General features: G+C 34.4%; 1 protein-coding gene across 2 annotated transcripts in view; it reads right to left on the bottom strand.

The window, feature by feature from the left end:
• CUNH1orf185 (chromosome unknown C1orf185 homolog) overlaps positions 1 to 22,354 on the bottom strand; it is a 128,288-nt gene that overhangs the window by 34,164 nt on the left and 71,770 nt on the right. For both annotated transcript variants that reach the window (XM_023535054.1, XM_023535055.1), the window contains exon 2: positions 14,888 to 15,481. In XM_023535054.1, the coding sequence (XP_023390822.1) occupies positions 14,888 to 14,948 (61 nt within the window). In that variant the 5' untranslated portion in view covers positions 14,949 to 15,481. The remainder of the gene's footprint in view (positions 1 to 14,887; positions 15,482 to 22,354) is intronic.

The following is a 22,354-nucleotide window of genomic DNA, read 5'->3' as shown; positions in this document are numbered from 1 at the left end:
AAACCAGATAAGAGTGAGAGCAAGAACAAGAAAGAGAGAAAATTATAAATTGAACATAGCTGCAAAATGCATCTATGTTACGCATCATGAAAAGAGAAAATATTCTAAGCAATACTTCAGCAAATTAAATACAATATATCATAATCAAGTGGGATTTATCCCAAGAATACAGGGTTGGTTTAACATTTTAAACCCAATCAGTACAATTCACCGTATTAACAAGTTTGAAAAGGAAATCCACATGATCAATATGGATCAGGTCAATGACATGAAAACATTTTATAAGATCCAATATCCATTACTGATTAAAAATTTAAAAAACATTCAGCAACCTAGAATATAAAGGAAACTATCATAGTTATCTGGTTCCTCAACTTGATAAAAGCCATTCACAAAAAGAAAAAAGTCAGACTTAATGGTGAAAGACTGAACACTTTCCTCCTGAGATTGGGAACAATGCAGTGATATCCACTCTCATAACTTCTATTCAACAATGCACTGAAGGTTCTAGCCAGTGCAATCAGGCATGAAAAAGAAATAAAAGGCATCTAGATTAAAAAAGAAGAAATAAGTGTTTATGTTCTTAATGTTATGGTCTGAATGTTTTTGTGCCTCACCCCCGATTCATATGTTGAAATCCTAACGCTCAATGAACTATTGGTTTTCAATGAATATTAGGAGGTGGGGCCTTCAGGAGGTGCTTAGGTCATGAGAATGAAATCTTCCTGAATGGTATTAGTGTTCTTATGAAAAAGATCCCACAGAGCTCCCTAGCCTTCCCGCCATCTGAGGACACAGCAAGAAACAAGAAGAGGTATCTCTCCAGAAACAAAACTAGGCGCCTTGATCTGACTTCCACCAGAACTGTGAGAAACACATTTCTGTTGTTTATAAGCCACTCAGTTTATGGTATTTTATTCTAATAGCTTGAATGGACTAAGACACACAAGAGAACATGATCATCTATATAGAAAAACCTGTGAAATTTTAAATAAACAATTAGAACAATTAATTGAGCTTAACAAGATTGCAGGATACGAGATCAATGTACAAAAACAATTGTTTTCCGAAACTGTAAAATTCCTAGAAGAAAACAGGAAAAAGTTTCATGACATTAATCTTAGCTATTTCATGAATGTGACACTAAAAGCAAAAAATAGACAAGTGGGAGTATATCAAACTAAAAACCTTCTGCACAGCAAAGGAAACAATCAACAGAACAAAAAGGCAACACATAAAATGGAAAAAATATTTGCAAACCATAAGGGATCAATTTCCAAAATATAAAAGCTAAACTCAATAGTGAAAAAATAACCCAATTTGAAAATGGGCTAAACACTCAAATAGACATTTTCCAAAGAAGACAAACAAATGGCCAACAGGCATATAAAAAATGTTCGACATCACTATTCCTTAGGGAAATGCAAATCAAAACCATAACTGAGACCTGTCAGGATAGCCATTTAAAAACAGACAGCAAGTGTTGGCAAGAATGTAGAGAAATTGGAACTCTTATACACTATTGGTGGGAATGCAAAATGGTGTAGCTGCTATGAAAAACTGTAGAGATCCCTCAAAAAATTAAAATTAGAACTACTTATGATCTAGCAATCCCACTGCATCTACCTCAGTGGGTTTGGAATGCTTAAATTAGCTAATGAACGAAAAATATTATAAGCAAGAAAAAGTGATCAAATATGTTAATCTGGTGAGAGTAAAAGTCAACCTCCTTAATTTCAAAACAAATTACATACTTTATTACTTATATAACTATTATATAATATATACTGCTTTCCTTTTAATAAATAATAATGACTTTGTATCCTTGTCAGATAGTTATCTTGAACTGATTGCTATTGGGCTCTGCCCAAAGTCAGTGCAAACAAATGAAACTTGAAATAGTAAGAATATGTAATCAAATATTACTTGTAAGAAGTGATACTATGAGAAAATATATCTAAGCATGTGACTTTCCAATTTTTCCAGTACCTTTTATTTATTTATTTATTTTTATTTTTTCCTCCCTCTTTAATTCTCCACCCCACCGCTTCCACCTCTGACTTATGGATGTTGCCATCTCCCCTTAAGAACTGGATCTCTGCAGGCAGGGCATCTCCTCCCACGTGATCGCAGCACACACCTGGGGCCTGGCGTACCCAAGGCCTGGCACATCCAGGGGTTCTAGTACCATTTATTGAAGAGGTTTCCTTTTCTCTATTGTATGTTTTTGACTCTTATTGAAAATTACTTGCCCATATAGATGGATGTTTATTTCTGGGTTTTTTCAATTCTGTTCCATTGGTCTGTGTTTCTCTGCCAATACTATGCTGTTTTGATTATTATCACTTTGTAGTATAATTTGAAGTCAGGCAGTGTGATACCTTGGGCCTTGTTTTTTTCTCAGGATTTCTTTAGCTATTCAGAGTCTTTTGTAATTCCATACAAATTTGATGATCTTTTTGTTCTATTTCTTTAAAAAATACCACTGGGATTTTGACGGGGATTACATTAAATCTGTATATTGCTTTGGGTAATATGGCCATTTTAACTATGTTGATTCTTCCAATCCATGAACACAAAATATCTTTCCATTTCTTTGTGTCTTCTTTAATTTCTTTTAATAATGTTCTGTAGTTTTAGGTATACAGGTCCTTCACAGCCTTTGTTAAGTTTATTCCTAGGTATTTTCTTCTTTTTGCTGCAATTGCAAAAGGAATTGTTTCCCTCGTTTCTTTTTCTGAAATTTCATTTGTTACCACACACAAAAATTAACTCAAAATGGATCAAAGACCTAAATAAAAGACCTGAAACAATGAAATGCATAGAAGAAAACATAGGTACTAAACTTGTGGATCTTGGTCATAGAGAGGATTTTTATAAATTTGACCCTAAAGGCAAGGGAAGTAAAAGCAAAAATAAATGAATGGGACTATATCAAACTAAAAAGCTTCCACACAGCAAAAGAAACCATCAACAAAACAAAGAGGGAACCAACCAAATGAGAGAAAATATTTGAAAACAACACCTCTGATAAGGAAGTAATATCCAAAATATATGAAGAATTCATACAACTCAACAGCAACAACAACAACAACACCAACAAAAACAATCCAATTAAAAAATTGGCAGAGGACCTGAACAGACACTTCTCCTAAGAAGACATACAAATGGCCAACAGACATATGAAAAGATGCTCAACTTCACTAGCTATTAGGGAAATGCAAATCAAAACCACATAGAGATACCACCTCACACCTGTTAGAACAGCTATTATCAACAAGACAACTAATAACAAGTGTTAGAGAGATTGTGGGTGAAAAAAAACCCCTCATACACTGCTGGTGGGAATGTAAATTGGTACAGCCACTATGGAAAACAGTATGAAAAAATTAAGAATAGAATACCAAATGACCCAGCAATCTCTCTTCTGGGTATCTTCTCAAAAATTTTGAAAACATTTTTCTATAGAGACATATGTACCCCTATGTTCACTGCTGCATTATTCACAGTGTTCAAGACATGAAAACCAAAGTACCCTATGATAGATGATTAGATGAAAAAGATGTGGTACATATATACAACGAAATATTACTCAGCCATAAGAAAAGATAAAACGCTGCCATTTGTGACAACATGGATGGATCTTGCAACTATCATACTAAGTGAAGTAAGTTGGAAAGAAAAAGTCAAGAACCACATGATTTCATTCATACGTGGGATATAAAACTGAAAGCAATAAATAAGTAAGACAAACAAAAACTCACATAGACAACAGTTTAGTGGTCACCAGAGGGAAAGTTGGGAGGGAAGAGGTTAAAAAGGGTAAAGGGGGTCAAATATACGGTGACTGAGATTTGACTTTGGGTGATAAACACACAATGCAATGTACAGATGATGTATTATAGAATTGTATACTTGAAACCTATATAATTTTATTAACCAATGTCACTTCAATAAATTTAATTTAAAAATACATATCTAAGCTATAATAGATTAGTATTTCTACAGAAATGCCTTTAATTTAATGTTATATTTTAATTATGTCCTTATCTTTTTGCAAGGATGCAATAAAGAAATGATTATATAGGAAATAATCATCTAAATATTAACTACATTATCCATCGAATAATTTTAAGTGTCCTCATATAAAAATCCTGTGACAAATTTCTTTAGAATTCACTATCAAGAAATATTCTTTTAATATCAACTGACAACGTGTTCATTCGTTAGATAATAAGAAGTATATATCCAGTGCTTCTTCGCTTTGAATACTAGAAAGCTCAAACTAAAATTCATGCTTGATTATGAGACTTACATTAACTCGAATACTCAAATATATTTATGACTTCATTGTACCTTCTAGTTTTTATCTTTTATATTTTTATCGTTTTTATTATACGTGACATTTACTGGAAGCTACTTTAAATCTACTCTGAAAGAAAGATACACATTTAAAAAATTTGCTGGAACTTTGTCAGTACTTCAGATAAAAAGGCCACATATTATTTACTCTTGTATCCCTTAACACTTCTTTTATCCTTAAATTTATCCTTAAATTTTGCTTGTAGCATAGCACACCGAGGGATTTATCTATGAATGGTTTATATTACTATTTGAAGGACTGATATACAATGGAAGAGGGATTCATTATTTCCACAGTTATTTACTAAGCAATTACCATGTGCCAGACACTGTTCTGAAGCCAGTGATACTGTGATAAACTCTTAAGAAGAGGGTCCTGGGACTTCTATTTTAGTGGGAAGGGACAAATAATAAACACATAAGCAAATAAGATACACATAAGCAAATGATAAGATAAGCAAATAAACACATAAGCAACTAAACTAGAGAGTGATAAAGGTCTTGAAGAAATCAACTAATAACCAGGTGAAGGTTGGAAAGGATACTTAAGATAACTATCATTCATAAAAAGATCAGAATTGTCCATTTGAAAGAGATACTGCCTATATTTGTCCCCAATTCAATCTCTGGGGGCACTTTTTTGTTTCCCCATGCTAGGGAGTCTTGTTTAAGTATGTAGAAGATGTTGAATATTGTGACACTACTAGACACTACTAATTATGTTATTACACTCATTACACAAACAATAGAACAGTCTGTTGACTTTCACTAAGGTATTCTAGTTCAATCCCTTAAGTTTCCTCTGTATTTTCCTAGATTCTCTTCATTATAACCTGTCTTCCAAAAGGTAAGTGAGTTGTAGGTGAAAAGATAAATGTGCATCACCAGCTAGGATAGGTACTTATGTATTAGTTTTCCTGACTTGAATTAGACAGGTGTGATGTCATTGAGGCCATTGTTTGCTTTTTTTCATGCAGTTGCAGCATCCTCTGGTGGGCACTAATTTATTTAATAGCTTTTGAGAAAAGTTTTTCATTTTTGATAGTTTTTATAGCATTGAGCACAGGAATTTGCATTATTTTCATTAAATTATCAACTTCACAAAGCACTGTTAGTGCTTATCTCTTATTTAAACAAACATCTGAGAGATAATGCAATTATAAAAGTACAAATAATACTGACACTACTACTAATAAATGGTAATACATTATTCTGAAAAGTCTTCACTTTGAATTTTAAGAGGAAAACAAATTTCTCACGCAATTTAAATTTTATAATTGTGCCCATTCTTTTGACTTCTACTCTATGTACATTTATTGGCCATTCAGAAAAAAATTAAAAAGCCAACAGGAAAAGGTAAAATGAGTTAATTAAATATAATTTTTATCCAAAGGGACAAAAATTTGTTTCTGAGTGATGCAAAATTGATAAAATAAAGTAGTAGTATAATTCATAACATAAATATCAAAGATCCTTGGTTCTTATAGGATGCTTTACAACCCAGTCACATAAATAGATATTGCTAATGCCTAACAGAACATATAAGAAAAAGCTGGAGATTAGTGTTATTTCTGAAATCTAATTCCCTTCTAATTATACATGTTGCTGCTTCCCAAGGAGACTTGTAATAAGTGAAAGGGTTTCAAGAGAAAAAAGACAAAATCATGACAATGGGATTAACTGGAAATCCCAAGCCTGGAGATTCCAATATCAGAGATAGGGAATCTTTGTCAGGAGAGTAAATTACACGTCTGTCACATCAAGAATGCTTGTTATCAGAACTTAATGGATTTGTAAGCTAAGGGTAAGTATAAAGAAGGAGGAGAATCAAGTGCTTATAAACCAAGAATGGGACTCTGAAGTTACCAAGTTCCTATCACAGAAGCAATTATAGCTGCTGTCTGGGCACAGAAAGTAAAACTTCAAGCATAAGTTAAGTGCTTAGCCAGCGGAGGAGAGAGTCATTAGGGCATTCTCATGCTATTTTAAGATCTCTTGAATGGCTGATACTGTTTGGCAATTTCAAGTTTGTAAATCTCTCCTATCCTAAAGTAACACTTTATCTAAGACTGGTATTCTGATTGCCATCTAAAATGTGACTGTCTACTTTCCCGAAGTGTCCATGGTAAATTGTTTACTGAATTGACTAAACTCCACTTTTACAACACTATGAAATATTACCACTGTAAGTACTGCTACTTTCTGCCATTCCTTTCTAATTCTAATAATAAACTCCAAAATGAAATGAGCGATTATGTTATTTAAGTTCATTATACATTCTGAACCGGTCAAACAAGATGATAAATTAATTTAATCTCCTAAACATCAGCAAAAGAACAAAAGGGAAAAATAAAGTAGACTAATCTTTCCACAACAATCTGAAACTTCCAAGCCTTAGAGAATCATATCAATAAAATTAGCACACCTTATTACAAGCAACCTTATAGGTATGCCTATATACATTGAATGTTTTATATAATTCCATTCACGAAACTATGTATGAGAAAGATTTCCTTACATTCAGTGTTGTGATATAGTTTTTATAAATGCTCTCTTGACCCAGTTTTGAGGCCCTGACTAAAGCCTGGTCATTTTTCTTTCTTGAGCAGCCAATTAAGTTCATACCCCCAACTGCCTCCCTTATAGGGCTCTCGCATTCCAGGCTATTGTACGCTCACCATCTAATTGCCCCAAAGCCAAGTTGCAGACAACCAAAAACAATCTCTATGTCCCATAGAGATTATTAGAAAATCTCTATGAGATTTTCCCACTGAAATTATTCAAACCAGCCAATCTTAAGCCTGCTTACCCTGCCCCACCTCATTCTTTCCCAAATAAACCAAAATAGAGGTACCTGCCCACTGTTTCCTTCTCCCTCTACCTCTTGACTAAACCTGATGCTCTCTCAGAGTGGACCTGAGTGGCATGTTGTTTCTCTCCAGGGAGCTGTGAGTATAGCAAACTGTAAAACTCTGGTTCTCTTTTAATCTTCATCTGGCCTCACCACACCTCATTTAAGGTAATATGATTAAAACAATCATCAATAATAGTTGTCAGTAAGGTCTATAGTCCTATCATATACAACTATTTTCTGTTACTTTGGAGCTGCCACAAATCAGCAAAAGCTACTGGTATGTTACCTCAAGTACAATTTTATTACAGAACAGTTCCAATGATGCATTTATTCAGATAATATGCTGGACGTGAAACTTACCAATTGATATGTTATTATCACAAAATTCTATTCTTAACATTAATTTTTTTAAAAAGAATGACAATAAAGAAAAACCTTTCAAATAATTTTAACTAGCTTTTGAAGGTATTATTATAAAGGAGTAACCATGTTGGACAAGCAAAGCAACAAGGAAGGACTAACTGAAAAAAGTAAGCACAAATGAAGAATAAATACTTTCCTTGCTTGCTACCATTTCTTGCAATGCACCAAAAACTTTTGGCATTGAGAGATGACTATATGGAGGTTATGCAAAATTTGACCTATATGCAAGAAAACTTGACACAGCGTATACATTAAGCCAGAAAATGTTAAACAATTTGATGAATGGAACTGCCAGCATAGTTTGAATGCTTGATTTTTATTTTATCTGATTATCCTGTGATTTTCATCAGGAAGTGTAATAGTTAATTAGCTGGGCTAGTTGTTGGGGTTACTTTTTAAATAGGCTATTTTCACAACTATACTATTATTTATACTAGAGTAAATCTAGGGGTAGCAGAGCAAAAATAGTTTCAGAAACACAAAGCAGGACTGGCGACATACTCACTAATGGATTTCACTTTGCCTTTGTAGATGTTTTCTATATTATTCCCAAAGAAGAGCTCCGAAATCATTACGCCTTGAAAGAGGTTTTCACTATTTTCTTAATGCTTACATTAATAATTTCCCAATGCCATTCTACCTTATCTTAGATGTAAAATAAATCCAAGATTAACAGTAAACTTGGGTTTACTTCCTACTAAGAGTAATAAGTGTCTACAACTAGACTAAGTTTTCATCATAAAATAGTTTCAGGCAAAGAAAAAATAAAATTTCTGTTTTCTGCATACTTATTTCTTTTTCCCTTCCTTCACCATTTTTTCAGTAGATAATTTTTTCATCTACTTTGAGCTAGCCTCTAAAGCCTCCAGCCTTGTCGTTACATTCTGACTGCTAGTTTTTGTCACCTACCATAACCGTAAAATAAATTTGTGTTGTTTTAAGATGCTAAGTTTGTAGCAGTAGAAAAGTAACACATTTCATATATATGCATGATTATCTCAAGATATGTCCACGTTGTCACAAATGACAGTATTTCATCTTTCTTTGTATACTGGAAATGACATTATTCAAAGAAATTGAAGACACAAAGAAATGGAAAGGTATTCCATGTTCATGAATTGGAAGAATCAACATAGTTAAAATGGCCATGTTACGCAAACTATATATATATGTTTAATGCAATCCCCATCAAAATCCCAATGGCATTTTTTTAAAGAAATAGAACAAAGAATGCCTATTCTTAAGCGCCTTTCCTTGAAGGAAATTCCAGAGCTCTCACTGCTGGAAGATTCTCTCTTCTATTAGATTGTAAACTCTTTCAGAGCTAGGTACAGAATGCCCTTAATTCACTTCCTATTTACTGCGCTCAAGGAAAACAAAACAAAAACAAACCCTTAAGATTCATGGAGAGGCAACTGGGTATGGCATCTGCAAAGGCAAAGTTAACAGAAAGGGGCTTTGCAATGCAATTAAAAATCAGTAGAGACAGATGTTCTTTTAACATAAAAATACCTAAAAATTATGCTAGTAAGAATATAAATATAGTATGCACGCCAGATGAGGACTATTGATAGATTAATCTTCACAGTGAGAAATATCTGATTTTTATATCCAGTAGCAATAAAAAACATATAAACAAAGAGAACGGGAAGAAGAGGCTTGATGTTTACTCCTCTCTTTATTCAGCAGAGGAAACAGGAAAGAGAGATGATAATAACAAGGCATCATTGTATGACTGAGGCATGATTTCCAAGACATAGATTCAGATTAGAGGAAAGGCTATAACCTGGAGTAGAGGGGATGAGGGGGAGTTGGGGGTGTCTTAGGGTGTGAGGAAAGTGACCCAGGAGTTAAAATGTGCCAGCCACAGGGAGAGGTGAGAAGGTACTTTAAGGCAGTGGTCCCCAACCTTGTTGGCACCAAGGATAGGTGCTCCTATGAGAGTCTAATGCCTGATCTGAGGTGGACCTGAGGTGGTGATGCTAGCACTGGGGAGTGGCTATAAATACAGATGAAGCTTCGCTAGCTCGCCATTTGCTCACCTCCTGCTGTGCGGCCTGGTTCATAAGAGGCCATGATCCATACTAGTCCATGGCCCAGGGGTTAGGTCCCCCTTTTTAAGGAAGAGAAAGGTCTCTGTGGGGGTGTTTTTCAATAGTAGAGGAAATGGCCAAAAGCAGTGGTACTCTAGACATGCTTTGTTCAAGGGGAGATGAATTTAGGGGTACCTTGCTCAACTTTTTCTCTCTCATTCTGCATGATTTGGATTTTATCATTGTGAAACTGGAGTACAGGACTAATTGAACCTTGTTTTGGCTTCCTTATTTGTTCAATCAGAAGAGAAGGGAGCATTTTCACTCCTTTTTCCAATTGGTATAAGACACCTTTTAAGTAGGTAACAGGAAAAAAAGAAAATCTCTCCTAGAGCTCATCTGGCCTCTCAAACAGACCTACTTATTCTGCAAATATTCTTCCATATTATCAAATTTATATGGGTAAAGAGGAGAATGCCAGCTCATGTGTAGTGGAAACTTCATTATGTTTAATGTAGTGAAAGAGAAATAGTCATAAGCATTCTACAGTTATTTAAAATATTTTTTCAACAAAGAAATAGTCCTTTGCCAGAAAGACTTGTTACAACCTCCCTATGAGTTTCCCTTATACTCTGCTTAAACTTTTATTTAAAGGAGTCCCTGTTATGTGCACCACTGTCACACACATAACTGACAGAAGTTTTGGGGAGGGGGAAGTGTACTTTGATCCTTCATTTCTCACTCAAGGCATGTGTGGAAGTCTCAGTCCATATTCCTTTATGACAGTTCTTTTCAGAAACTTTACCAAACCGGGATATATTTCAATACAATGATAAAAGCCTAAATAATGAAAATTGTAGAACTTTTTAACTGTCAAACTATATCCTATGAAATTATTGGACAAATATATAGTTCGTAGACTACTTGTTCAAATCTTTGAGTATTAAGAAATAACATAAAAAAATATTAAGTGTATATCCACACAAGGGAAAAACATTGTGATCTAAAGCTTACCAACAGTTATTGTACCTTTATATGTGGAACATTACTTTACTTAAGGTACTTGAAAAAACAGGCTTATGAAAGTTCAATTTTGATAATGAACATTCCACCTCATTAAAAATATGTAAACTTAACTATTAGTTTTCTCATTTTGTTTATCTGGTGTAAGATTTCTTGGCCTTCAAGTTTTAAATTCATTAAGAAAAATTATGCTTTACATTTATGAAAAATGTTTGTTTCCCCCAAATGCTGCAATTCTTTAGATTTATATATATATATGAAGATAACAGTTTTTCTAGCATTAAGTAATATATTCAACTTGTTAGAAAACTGTCATGAATTTTCTAATAAATGTAGTTATCACTCTTTTCAATATATTTGCGTTATTTGAATGTGATGTAATAACTCAAATGTAATGTTGACTGCAAATCATATTTCTAGATTTATATTTTGCTTCTTTTCCAGATTATTTTTTGCTTTAGAAACCTGTCTCTTTTGTGATTCATTCCTGCCACCAGCAATTTAAATATATCACATACAACTTTTGATTCTTTTGTGACATTTTCCATTTGGCCATAAGAACCCATTATTTTGTGGATCTGAGTGAAATTCTTTCAAAATGTTCTAAAGGTTCAATTATATGACCATATTTAAATCTCATATTGTTTGCCAATTTAAATGAACATAGCTTTTCTTAAATAAATTCTAAAGCTGCTGCTCTATTTTTGCTTTTAAAAACAAATTGAATAACTTCTAAAATCTGTTATTTACTTAATTCCAAAGGTTTCTTCAGTTACCTTTTGTATATTTGTTCTATTACAATCAAACCTACATCTTCTGTAACTTGGTGACTCTTGAACTTTGGTTTATTGTTTTGTTCCACAGAGGTTAGGAAGGATGAAAGACTTTTTCTTTCCCTTTTGGGTATTTTGGTAAATGAATTTTCTGAGAATACTTCCCAAGCATTTCTACCATTTAGTAAACTACTTAAAAATCATAATCCTCCATGACATACTTGAAATATAATGCCTTGGGGTTTCTTTTTCTTTTTTTTTTCCTGTTTAACACCTAAAACATTTTTTAAATGCTGTGATTTAAAGAGATCATATGGTTTCCATGTTCTGATACTCTGATGAATTATCTTTGAGTTAAGAAATGTTAACATATAACTGAAAATATATCTACTACATTTTTAGTGTGAAATGATTGTTTTCATTGTCATGAAGAGAGTTGGTTGAACTTAATACTGAGATGCTTACCTAGTCTTTTTTATTCCCATGAGCTTTTCTCAATGAATTTACCATCATTGTGTCATATCACATTGTTAGTATTTATTAAAGAATGTTGGACTGGTATTCTTTTCAACTGACTTCTTTTTTGTTAATTTAGAATTCCTTTATAATATGTAATTTGAAACGTGTTTCTTCATAATTCTTATAATTATCAACAATATCATTTTTAAAGCAGAACTCTAAAGAACTTAGCACTATTAAAATAGAACTGAGTTTCTTTTTTCTTATCTTTTTAAAATAGATAGTTTTATAATATCATGGATATTCTTTTGTTTATCTTACAAAATGATTCTTAAAATATTTCTAAATAAAAGTTTTTGTTCCCAATTCTTGCCTTTGGTTCATATTTTTTTTTTGTTGAAACTCCTGCTTTTCTAACATCAATAAAATTGTTTTCCTTTCTGACACTTTAATAATTAAATTCTTTGAAGTGTGGCCTGCTCTAAATTTGAAGATGGTAGCTGCCCAATATAAGTAGTTTAGTTCAACACTGATGTTGATTCCCTTTTACTTGACCTGAAAAGCATAATAATATATAACCGTAACATAATAAAGCAGATGTTTTAAATTACTGTTATTCAATATTAAATTATTAATTATAATTAAAATTAATTTTGTAAAATTCTATGTATTAGTCAAAATGCCATTGGAAAAAATCTGCTGAAGAAAGTAGTAAAAATGTTCACCATAAAATGAAGCTGCCTTATGAAAATCTGATTCCAGTAGCTTAATATATAGGAAAGCTTTCTCTGACTCTCACGGACAGGGTGCATTAACTCATTCTATTTGCTTCTATAAAACCTTAGGTTTACCTTTATGAGTATCAATATATTTTATTGTTTAATTTTTGGTTTATACCCAGCCTGAATTGTAAAAGCCTAAGAGTAGGTCTTTCTTTTTAATCTTTATGTTCCCTGGTTTGTCACAGTGCTTCATACATTTTTGTCGAAGGATAAATTACACTGTCTTTGTTCTCATTATGGTTTAGTAGGGAGACAAATAATTCTAGGGGAAGGAGGAGGGTTTTAAGGAATCAGATTAGAAATATCTTGCAGGTAACATGACAGCTAAACATCCAATTAGCATGAATAGATGTAGACTAGAGGAAATAAGCATTTGTTCCACAAATAGAGTGGCGTCACAATCAAATATATATATTTTTTAATTTATTTTTTTTGGTGACATTGGTTAACAAAACTCAGTAAATTTCATGTGTACAAAATCAAATATTACTGTATGCTAAAAATGTAAAAAAAAGGTGCCTAATTATTACCACACATTATTACAGAAACTTGTTCAAATGTTTTTTAGTATTTTTTTATGAGATAGCGACTTAACATCACTCTAGCTATAATCTCCAATTATTATCTCTAGTTTACATAGAAACTAAGGAAAGTATCAGAGATAACACTTTTGGGTATCCTTTGACCACTGAGGGAAGGAACTGGTAGATAAATATCCCAGTTTTTTTAATTAGTTTCAGGTGTATAACATAGTGATTAGACATTTATATAATTTACAAAGTGATCACTCCAATAAATCTAGTACTCATCTGACACCAGTTATTATAATGTTATTGACTATATTCCTTATTCTATACTTTACATCCCCATGACTATATCAATTTGTACTTATCAATCCCTTTTGCTTTTTCACCCACCCCTTTCACCCTCTTGTCAACCATCAAAATGTTCTCTGCATCTATGAGTTTGTTTCTGTTTTGTTTGTGCTTTTATTTTTTTTCTTTAGATTCCACATATAAGTGAAATCATACAGCATTTGTCTTTCTTAGTCTGACTTACTCTACTAAGCATAATACCTTCTAGGTCCATCCATGTTGTTGCAGATGGCAAAACTTTATCCTCTTTTATGGCCAAGTAATATTCCATAGTATATATGTACCACCTCTTCTTTATCCATTCATCCTTTCTGAATTCTAGTCCATACAGTCTCTCAGAGGACTGCCAGTAGATTTGAATTCCAGTGGCCCTCAGTAGTAACCTGGCTTTCTTCCCTTCCTTGTCTCACTTCTTCACTATGTTTCACAAAGAACCAAATAAAGTTATTTGTACCCCAATCCTTACCTAGGGGTCTTAGTTGTGGGGGAACCTAGTTTGAGATAAGGAAGTTACATTAAGTCATACATAGCTAATAAACAGTGAGCTTGGGCTCATCTTACTCTATGTAGACCACGCTGTATTATATTTATATTACTTCTTAACTTGTTTTGAACCACCTTTTTCTTATACATTAGGCACATTAGAATTAAATTTATAAGTGACATAAACTCAGAAGTGAGGATACAGAGGTTCAAGTAGAATACTAACTTTTAATACACACTCTTGACAGTGAAAAAAATGAATTGTATTTTGAAAAACATTTGATTATCAGTATAATTTGTTGCTTTTTTTCATGTTCTATGTTTATTCCTTTGTAAGAGTCAGCAAATCTCAATTGTGAAACAAGTTAGCCATAGATATTACTTTGTATCCCAAATGTTTACACTTCATTACCACTACAGCCCCTGAAATAAGTACCTGAAAGGGAGGTTCTTGACCTTTATCTTAATTAGCATACCGTAGGAAATTAGTTTTTTTCCAGCAAGTGTTCAGATGTAAAGAAGGGTAAATAAAGGTTACCTCACTATTCCAAAGATTATTTTGGAAGGACTAGACCAGAACCACATTTTCAATTTACTTAGCATTTTCTTCATCCCTTTAAGAAAATTCAGGCCTTTCCCTTACAAACAGAGCAAGGGGCTCCTTACTGTAAACCAGAGGAGTCAAAGCACAGGCTCGTCCATAAATTCTAGGTCAGAGAGGGAAGTCACCGACTCCCAATCTCCAAAGCTCAGTGGCTGCCAAAGAAAAGGATTGAGAGAAAACGAGGGCGAAAATGGGTGATACGTTGCTGACTCAGACCTGCAAAAGGAGACTCCACCGAAGCCGCCAATCTCCAGAGGAGAGAAAGGAGCGGGGACATTTTTTTCAGAGGGTTCGAATCTTTCTGTACTTGCAGGAAGTGTGAAAGACAGAGGATCTGGCAAGGGCAAAACCAACAAGGACCAACAAGGCAAAGTGCCGCAGTGGCGCCCTTCTTCCGTGAGCCTGACCCGGAGGTGCACGCTCAGCGCTTTTGCGACCGGAAACTGGAACTTTGCTGCCGGAAGCTGAAGCCTCGCAGGTGGAAGCCTGGGCACAGCAGACAGTGCAAAGCTGGACCCCCGGCGGATAAGCTTTGGGCTAGGAGCTTGGAAGCTGGAGCTTCATTCAGAATGGTGGCTCAAGTTGGCACCAGCCCCCGGGAACCTGACAGAAGGGGACCAAGCCTTCCACTGTGCTTCTAGCGGGCTCCTCGAGTCAATTTCCGCAATTCCTGTCTGGCCTCTGGTTCTTTTGAGGTAACCCACTTCGTTCCGCAGCCTGCCAAACCCCACGGTGTGCCAAGTCCTTCAAAGTCCCTGTCCTGGGAAGCTTTGCCTTTGTCCTCCACACCGCCGCCTCCTTCCCCTGCCCCTGGTGATGGCGAGAATGAAGAGCAGACAATATAGTTTAGTTAGTTATTAGTATTTAATTCAGCAAAGTGTAGTACATTTATTTGTACATCTAAGTCCTGAAAGGTCAAAAGTTTGATTTTGGTTTTTACCAACTTTGACATATTTCAGTAATTTTTTCAAGCAACATGTGGTAATGAGCGTCTGTGTATCAAATCCTGTGACAATGAAATATTTTTTGCTCTCAAGAAGCATCCAAGATAAGTAAAATTGTTACATTCAAGCATATCAGTACTTCTTTATATCAGATTCAGTGAAAACTTATTGAATACCTATTATGTGTTAAGCTCTGTGCTAGGTATTGGTAATAGGAAGTTGAATCAGTCTTCATCCTAGAGGTCTGAGCTCACAGTTTTGGTGGAGAAAGGGACAGAGCACAAAACAATTATCTTTAGAGGTATAAGATGAATGCTGGTAAATGCTACCACATCACAACAAGTAGGAGTACAGGAGACAGAGAACTGAATTTTATGTTTAGAGGGAGATGGAAAGGCTTTGTAGAGGAGGTAACATGTGAAGTACGCCCTGGAGGAGGAGGAGTTATATTTATAAGTGGAGTTCTGGCTTAAGTTTGGATTTTATAACAGATCTCAAGGAGGACTTTGCTCCATTTTTCTATTACTTTCTCTTGCTTTCCAGTTCACTTTGCCTTCAACGCACCCGCCCAACCCTTTTTCAGTTTTCTTGGAAGTAGCCTAGGTCAGGGTATATCACTTACAAGTAATAATTACCTCTTATTAAACTACTTATTTATGTATAGACAGTACTTATAAAGAAAGAATTTTCATTTTGTTTTAGTCAAGTCAACAAAACACAGTCCCTATGGCCCATCTGCTAGAACACAAAAATAGCCTCACTGTGTAGAAACAGATGTTTAAAATGGTATTCATTAAAATGAGATTCCACCTGTAATAGAAAACAGAAAGTGGATGCAAAAGGAATGTTGTAAGCTGGCAGTGCTTGCTATTGCCTTCTATTTCTTTAGGAAATGTATATTTGTGGGTAAAATCTTGCTAATAGTAATATGCTTCTGGTTTTAGTCTCTACTGATATGAGTTATTAGTTATATTGAAACACAATCAATCTAGACTCGTTAGGAGAGTAGCAGCCATGAAAAAAAACCCTCTAGGCTGGGTGCCTACCTATCAATGAACCAAGTTATCTTGGGCAGAAAATTAATTACTATCCTATATTAGTAACAGAAATGAACATTTACTGGTTACCTTGTATGTAATGTGCTTTACTATACATCATTACAAGAACCCTATAAAGAAAGTATTATCCTCACTTTATAGATTAGGAAATTGAGACTGAGTAATATATTAAATAACTTTCCCAAGTCACAACTACATTGGAACCCAAGATCTCAAATTCCTAAGCCAATGTACATTTTCCACTATTTCACACTATCTTTACAACAGTGGAGGCGCGTAGAGATTAAAAACCTAACACTATCAAGTGGAGTATCTGGGAGGTAAATTCAAGTCTGTCTGATTCCAAAGTCTATGCACTTCTATATATTGGGTCTTTGCCTCGAACTTCATTTAGCCCCATTTATGGCACAGAGGAAAAGAAGAGAACATCTAGTGAAACGGGCAGAGTTCTGTTATAATTAGCAAGCCCAGGCTAGCATTTAGTAACTGTAAGCAGTTCAGAAAAATATTATGTAGACTGGTTAAATAGATGAATCAATTTTGAATGTATGTAAAATGTAGATTAACTTCTTTATTACTTATTAAACCGTATTCTTTCATTAACCCAATAAATATTTGTTGATTATTTTGTGTCAGACATACAATCAATCATATCAACTCCTGTCTTCATGGAGTTTATATGCTGATTGTAGATGCAGGCAATAAATAAGAAATATAAATCAGCAAAATATGATTTACATTAGATTATAAGTGTTAAACAGAAAAGTAAAGAATGAGGATAGAAAGTGTGTGGTAGGGATTGTTGCAATTTTAGGGAGGATGGCCAAGGCCAAGGAGGATCTTACCTGAAGGTAGGTAAAAGATAGGAGTCTAGCTGATATCTGTGAGGAGTGCACTCTAATAGATGGAGTATCAAGTACAGAGCCCTGAGGCTAGTGTGGCAGGAACAGAATATGGGAGAGGTAGGAAGTCAAATGAAGTTGGAGTGATAAAGAGAGGGAGTTCAAGTCATGAAGGGCCTTGTCAATGTAGGAAGTGTCCAAACCTGCAGAGAATTTTTATGATTTTATTTAAGCCAAAACTGACAATTGCTGGGAAGCAATTTCTAAAATACTCCAGAGAATAATAGTTTTGCAGTTTCTTTTATGCATTGAAATTAAGGAACATAAGGAAGATCACCTGAGGGTAGGAAACAGCAAGCAGAGATTGGATTACAAGATTATGTGCTTTCTTAAGGATGGTTATGCCTTCAAGGGTTATTACTTTTGGCATTTCAAAGGTGTATTAACCTAGATGCACAAAAACAATGGATGGGACTTGCTTAAAATCCTTTCACGAAAGAAGTTATAGGCCTGGGACGTGACTACTAACATTGCCTGCCCAGTTAGGAATTTATGATTTATTATAGCCTTTTTTCATCCATAGCCTTGTGGGTCTAAATAAGGACTTAGACTTTTATTCTAAATGTGATGGGAACTGTTAAAGGACATTGAGATGATGAGTAACCTGATCTGCCTTATTGTTTTATTGTTTTTTTTTATTGTGATAAAATATATATAACATAAAATTTACCTTCTTAACCATTTTTAAGTATTCAGTTCAGTAATAATAAATACATTCACATTGTTGTGCAGCTATTGCCACAATCCATTCTCATAACCCTTTTTATCTTGTAATACTGAAAATCTATACCTATTAAGCAATAACTCCCTATTCTCTCCATCACGTAACCACTGGCAACCACCATTATACTTTCTCTCTATCATTTTGACTAAGTACCTCAAAGAAATGGAATCATATAGTTAACAGCTGTCCCCAACCTTTTTGACACCAGGGACCGGTGCTCCTATGAGAATCTAATGCCTGATGATCTGAGGTGGAGCCAAGGCAGTGATGCTAGCGCTGGGGAAGGACTGCAAATATAGATGAAGCTTTGCTTGCTTGACCTCCTCTCATCTCCTTTTGTGTGACCTGGTTCATAACAGATCAGGAACCTGTACCAGTCTGTACTCCTACCAGTTTGGGACCCCTGATATAGTATTTCTCTTTTTTTAACTGGCTTATTTCACTTAGCTTAATGTCTCTAAGGTTCAGCCATGTTGCAACATATTACATAATATCCTCCCTTTTTAAGGTGGAGTAATAGTCTATTTTGTGTCTGTATGACACTTCTTTATCCATTCATCAATAAATAGATACTTGGGTTGCTTTCATGTTTTGGCTATTGTAAATAATGTATATTCATTATGTATGTACCACATTTTCCTTACCCATTCATCTGTTGGTGAACATTTAGGTTGTTTCTATATCATAGCTATTGTGAATAATGCTGCCGTGACCATGGGTGTACAGATAATCTCTTTGGGACCCCACTTCCAAGTCTTTTGAATATATACCCAGAAGTAGAATTGTTGAGTTATATGGTAATTGTTTTTAATTTTTTAAGGAAACTTCATACTGCTTTCCACAGTGCTGTGCTATTTTACATTCCCACCAACAGTGCACTAGGGTCCCAGTTTCTCTACATCCTTGTCAACACTTGTTTTCTGTTTTTCTTTTTTATATTAGCCATCCCTTGGGTATGAGGTAGTATCTCATTGTAGTATGATTTGCATTTCCTTAATGATCTTTGACGTTGAGACCTTTTCATGTGCTATTGGCCAGTCATAGATCTTTTTTGGAGAAATGTCTATTCAACTTTGCCCATTTTTATATTGAGGTTCTTTGGTTTTTGTTGTTGTTGAGTTTTAGGTGTTTTTTATATATTCTGGATATTAATCCTTTATCAGATATATGATTTGCAAATATTTTCTCCCATTTTGTGTGTTGCCTTTTTACTCTGTGGATAGTGTTCTTTTGATGTACAAGAGGATTTGATGTACAAAAAGATTGGTTTTAGTCGTTCTCTAAATGTGTGGTGTGTGGTAGAATTTATCAGTGAAACTATCAGTTTTATGGCTTTTCTGTGTTGGAAAATTACTCTCTCTGTGTTTTTTCTTTTCTCCTTTTGGTCTATTCTAACTACTCATGTCAGATTAATTTTTGTAAAATACTGCTTTGGTCATTTAAAAATATTCCATGTTATTCAAAGCCCTCTATTGTCTGGCCTCTACAAACATATTCCACTTGACTTTAGTTAAATTTGTCTCCCAACACATGATGTGCACATGTACACTATGACCCCCATCTTGATTTTCCTATTCATACTCTTGTCTAGCTCTTCCCTCCTTTTTAACCTTTCCTTTAAAATTGAACTGTTTTTCCTCATAATTCCAATCCATCGTTATGCAGCTGTTTTCTGCACTTCTATAGCTTTTAGAATATGCATGCCACTACTTGACACTTCACATATTATATTATAAACTTTGTTTCTATGAATGCAACATGGGGGTACAAGATGCTATTTTCCTGAACCAAGTTGTTCCAAATTGTTTTTTCCCCCTTTAAACTGGGAACTAGAGATTATCTTGTTTGACATTGTTGAGCCATTCAAGTGGTTGAGATCCTGATTGCTCCTAGGCCTAGTGCAGCTAAGGAGTAAAGAAAGGCGCAGGAAGAAGATGGTGGATCTGAAAAAGAACACCAGGGATAGCCTGTATCACACTATTTGGCATGGCAAGGAAATGTAATTTTCATTTATGTCAAATGACCATATATGTAGATAGCTGAAGCTTCAGCAACCCTGCTGGAACCACCTTCCTAAGTACTCCCGTTGAACATGAGTACTCTAGCTTCAAGAAGCTTCGGGGAGGACTGCTAGTAATGGGGCTTATGGGTATAAAAATAAGTAGATAATATGTAAGTTAACTAAGGACACTGTGCTATTTCTGAGGGAAATCCTAAGAGACGAGATTATGGTCATAGGAAGAATTATAAGACCAGAGGAGAAGAAAGTTGTGCATCGTAGGGTCTATGACACCAAAAAGAGGGAGCACCTAGAGTGTTAATTTGGTTTTGACAAGGAGACTCTGAGCTAAAAGACTTGCACAAGTGTAATCATATTTTGGCTATTCTTTTTGTGTTTCATGTTGTTTTTCTGTTAGAGGTGTTGGTAATGATACTTAACCAGCGATTGTCAGTGGAGTCTTAGTATTTGTCACTCATGTAGAAATTAGATTATTATGTTTGCCACATGATATGTCACGGGAAGAATCCGACAAAGTGAGGAGTCTATAAAATTAGTCTTTATTTAGTTTGTGATTTAAAATTAGGAGACAACGGTGCCACTTGTCAGTGGAGTTCTTTTTGGTTTTCTTCTGCTACTCTGATGAGTGTGTCAAAAGGGAAAAAAATTCTACACATTTGTAACTAAGTGACTACCTGGGACAACTGATAACTTTCTGGACAGTCTTATAGTATTAAGACTATTTTGAGTGTGATAAAAATCCTATTTTGATGTGAAACAAGTAGGTTCCAAAATTTTTAATTTCACAAAATACGAGGTCATAATATTGTAAGATTTATAAAGTGAAATGAAGGTAAGCTTGTGTAGCTGGTGGCCTATAGATACAGGTTTCTTACGCCATTCAAATCCATCCAGATACTAGCTGTGATGCTGGCAGTTGTTTATTCTGGATTCCATGTTTAATTGAGACTACTGGCCAGCTCCAGTGATTCCAGAAATCTTCTCCTTTGTTAGCACCCAATTTGTTGGCTGATCAAGGTTTCCTTGCCATGCCAAATAGGGCCAGGAGAATATAGGGACCCACTCTCTGCCCTGCTGATCTCTCTGATGGTACTGAATGTTGTTTCTTTAAATGGCTTCTGTTATCCATCTATATTCTCTCCTTATCCCTCCCACCACAACCTCTCCCACAGATCCATAAAAATAAGAACTTATTATGTTTGAGCATAGGGGCTAAGTGAAGACAATTCAAGTTAATCTTATTGTGGGGCTCATTATCATTGGAATTTACTATTTGAAAATAGGTTTTAAGAAAAGAACTGAAAAAACATAAAACTTAATTATTATTGAATTGTTCTAAAGTTTTTTTCTGAAAATCTAACACTTTTTTTGCAAACTTTGGAATTATACAGGGTGGTGTGATATAGTGGAAAGAATATCAAATTAAAAGTCGGAAGATATGCTGCTATTCCATATTCAGCAATGGTTATTGAATATACAACATATGATACTAAATGTTGTCCTGCTACTAGCAACTAAGATGCCTGACCTCAATATGAGACTTTATCTCATTTGATCTTATTTTACTCATTTTGCTCTCTCAAATATCAAAATAAAATTCTTTAGATGATTTCTAATAGGAAGAAATGTATGGAATAGAATTCTGTATTTTTGTTTGAGTCTACACTTTAATGTTAGTTAATTGTAGTTTCAGTTTATATTTTGAAAGAATCCTAACTCTGAATATTAATTTTCCAGAGTTAAATTATTAGTGTCAATAATTGAAAGAAAATAGTAAATAATCCACTTTTCCTTCAATTTACTAGAAAATAAATGACCTCTCTGAAGTATCTCTCAGTGCTGCCTGAATTTGCTGGCTAACAGTTTATGCAGTATAAATTCGAACTAAACCAAAATAATTTTTTTTCATTTATTCAGTACCTTTATTGAGGAACTTCTATCACCGGAAACATGTCTAGAAACTTTACATAATAATTCTAATCATAAAATAGGTAGATATTTTACATAGGAAGAAACCTCATCTACAGTTTGTCCT

This window comes from Pteropus vampyrus, unplaced genomic scaffold (assembly GCF_000151845.1).
Source record: "Pteropus vampyrus isolate Shadow unplaced genomic scaffold, Pvam_2.0 Scaffold135, whole genome shotgun sequence".
NCBI classification, from domain to species: domain Eukaryota; kingdom Metazoa; phylum Chordata; class Mammalia; order Chiroptera; family Pteropodidae; genus Pteropus; species Pteropus vampyrus.
This window is presented reverse-complemented; position numbering and strand designations above follow the sequence as displayed.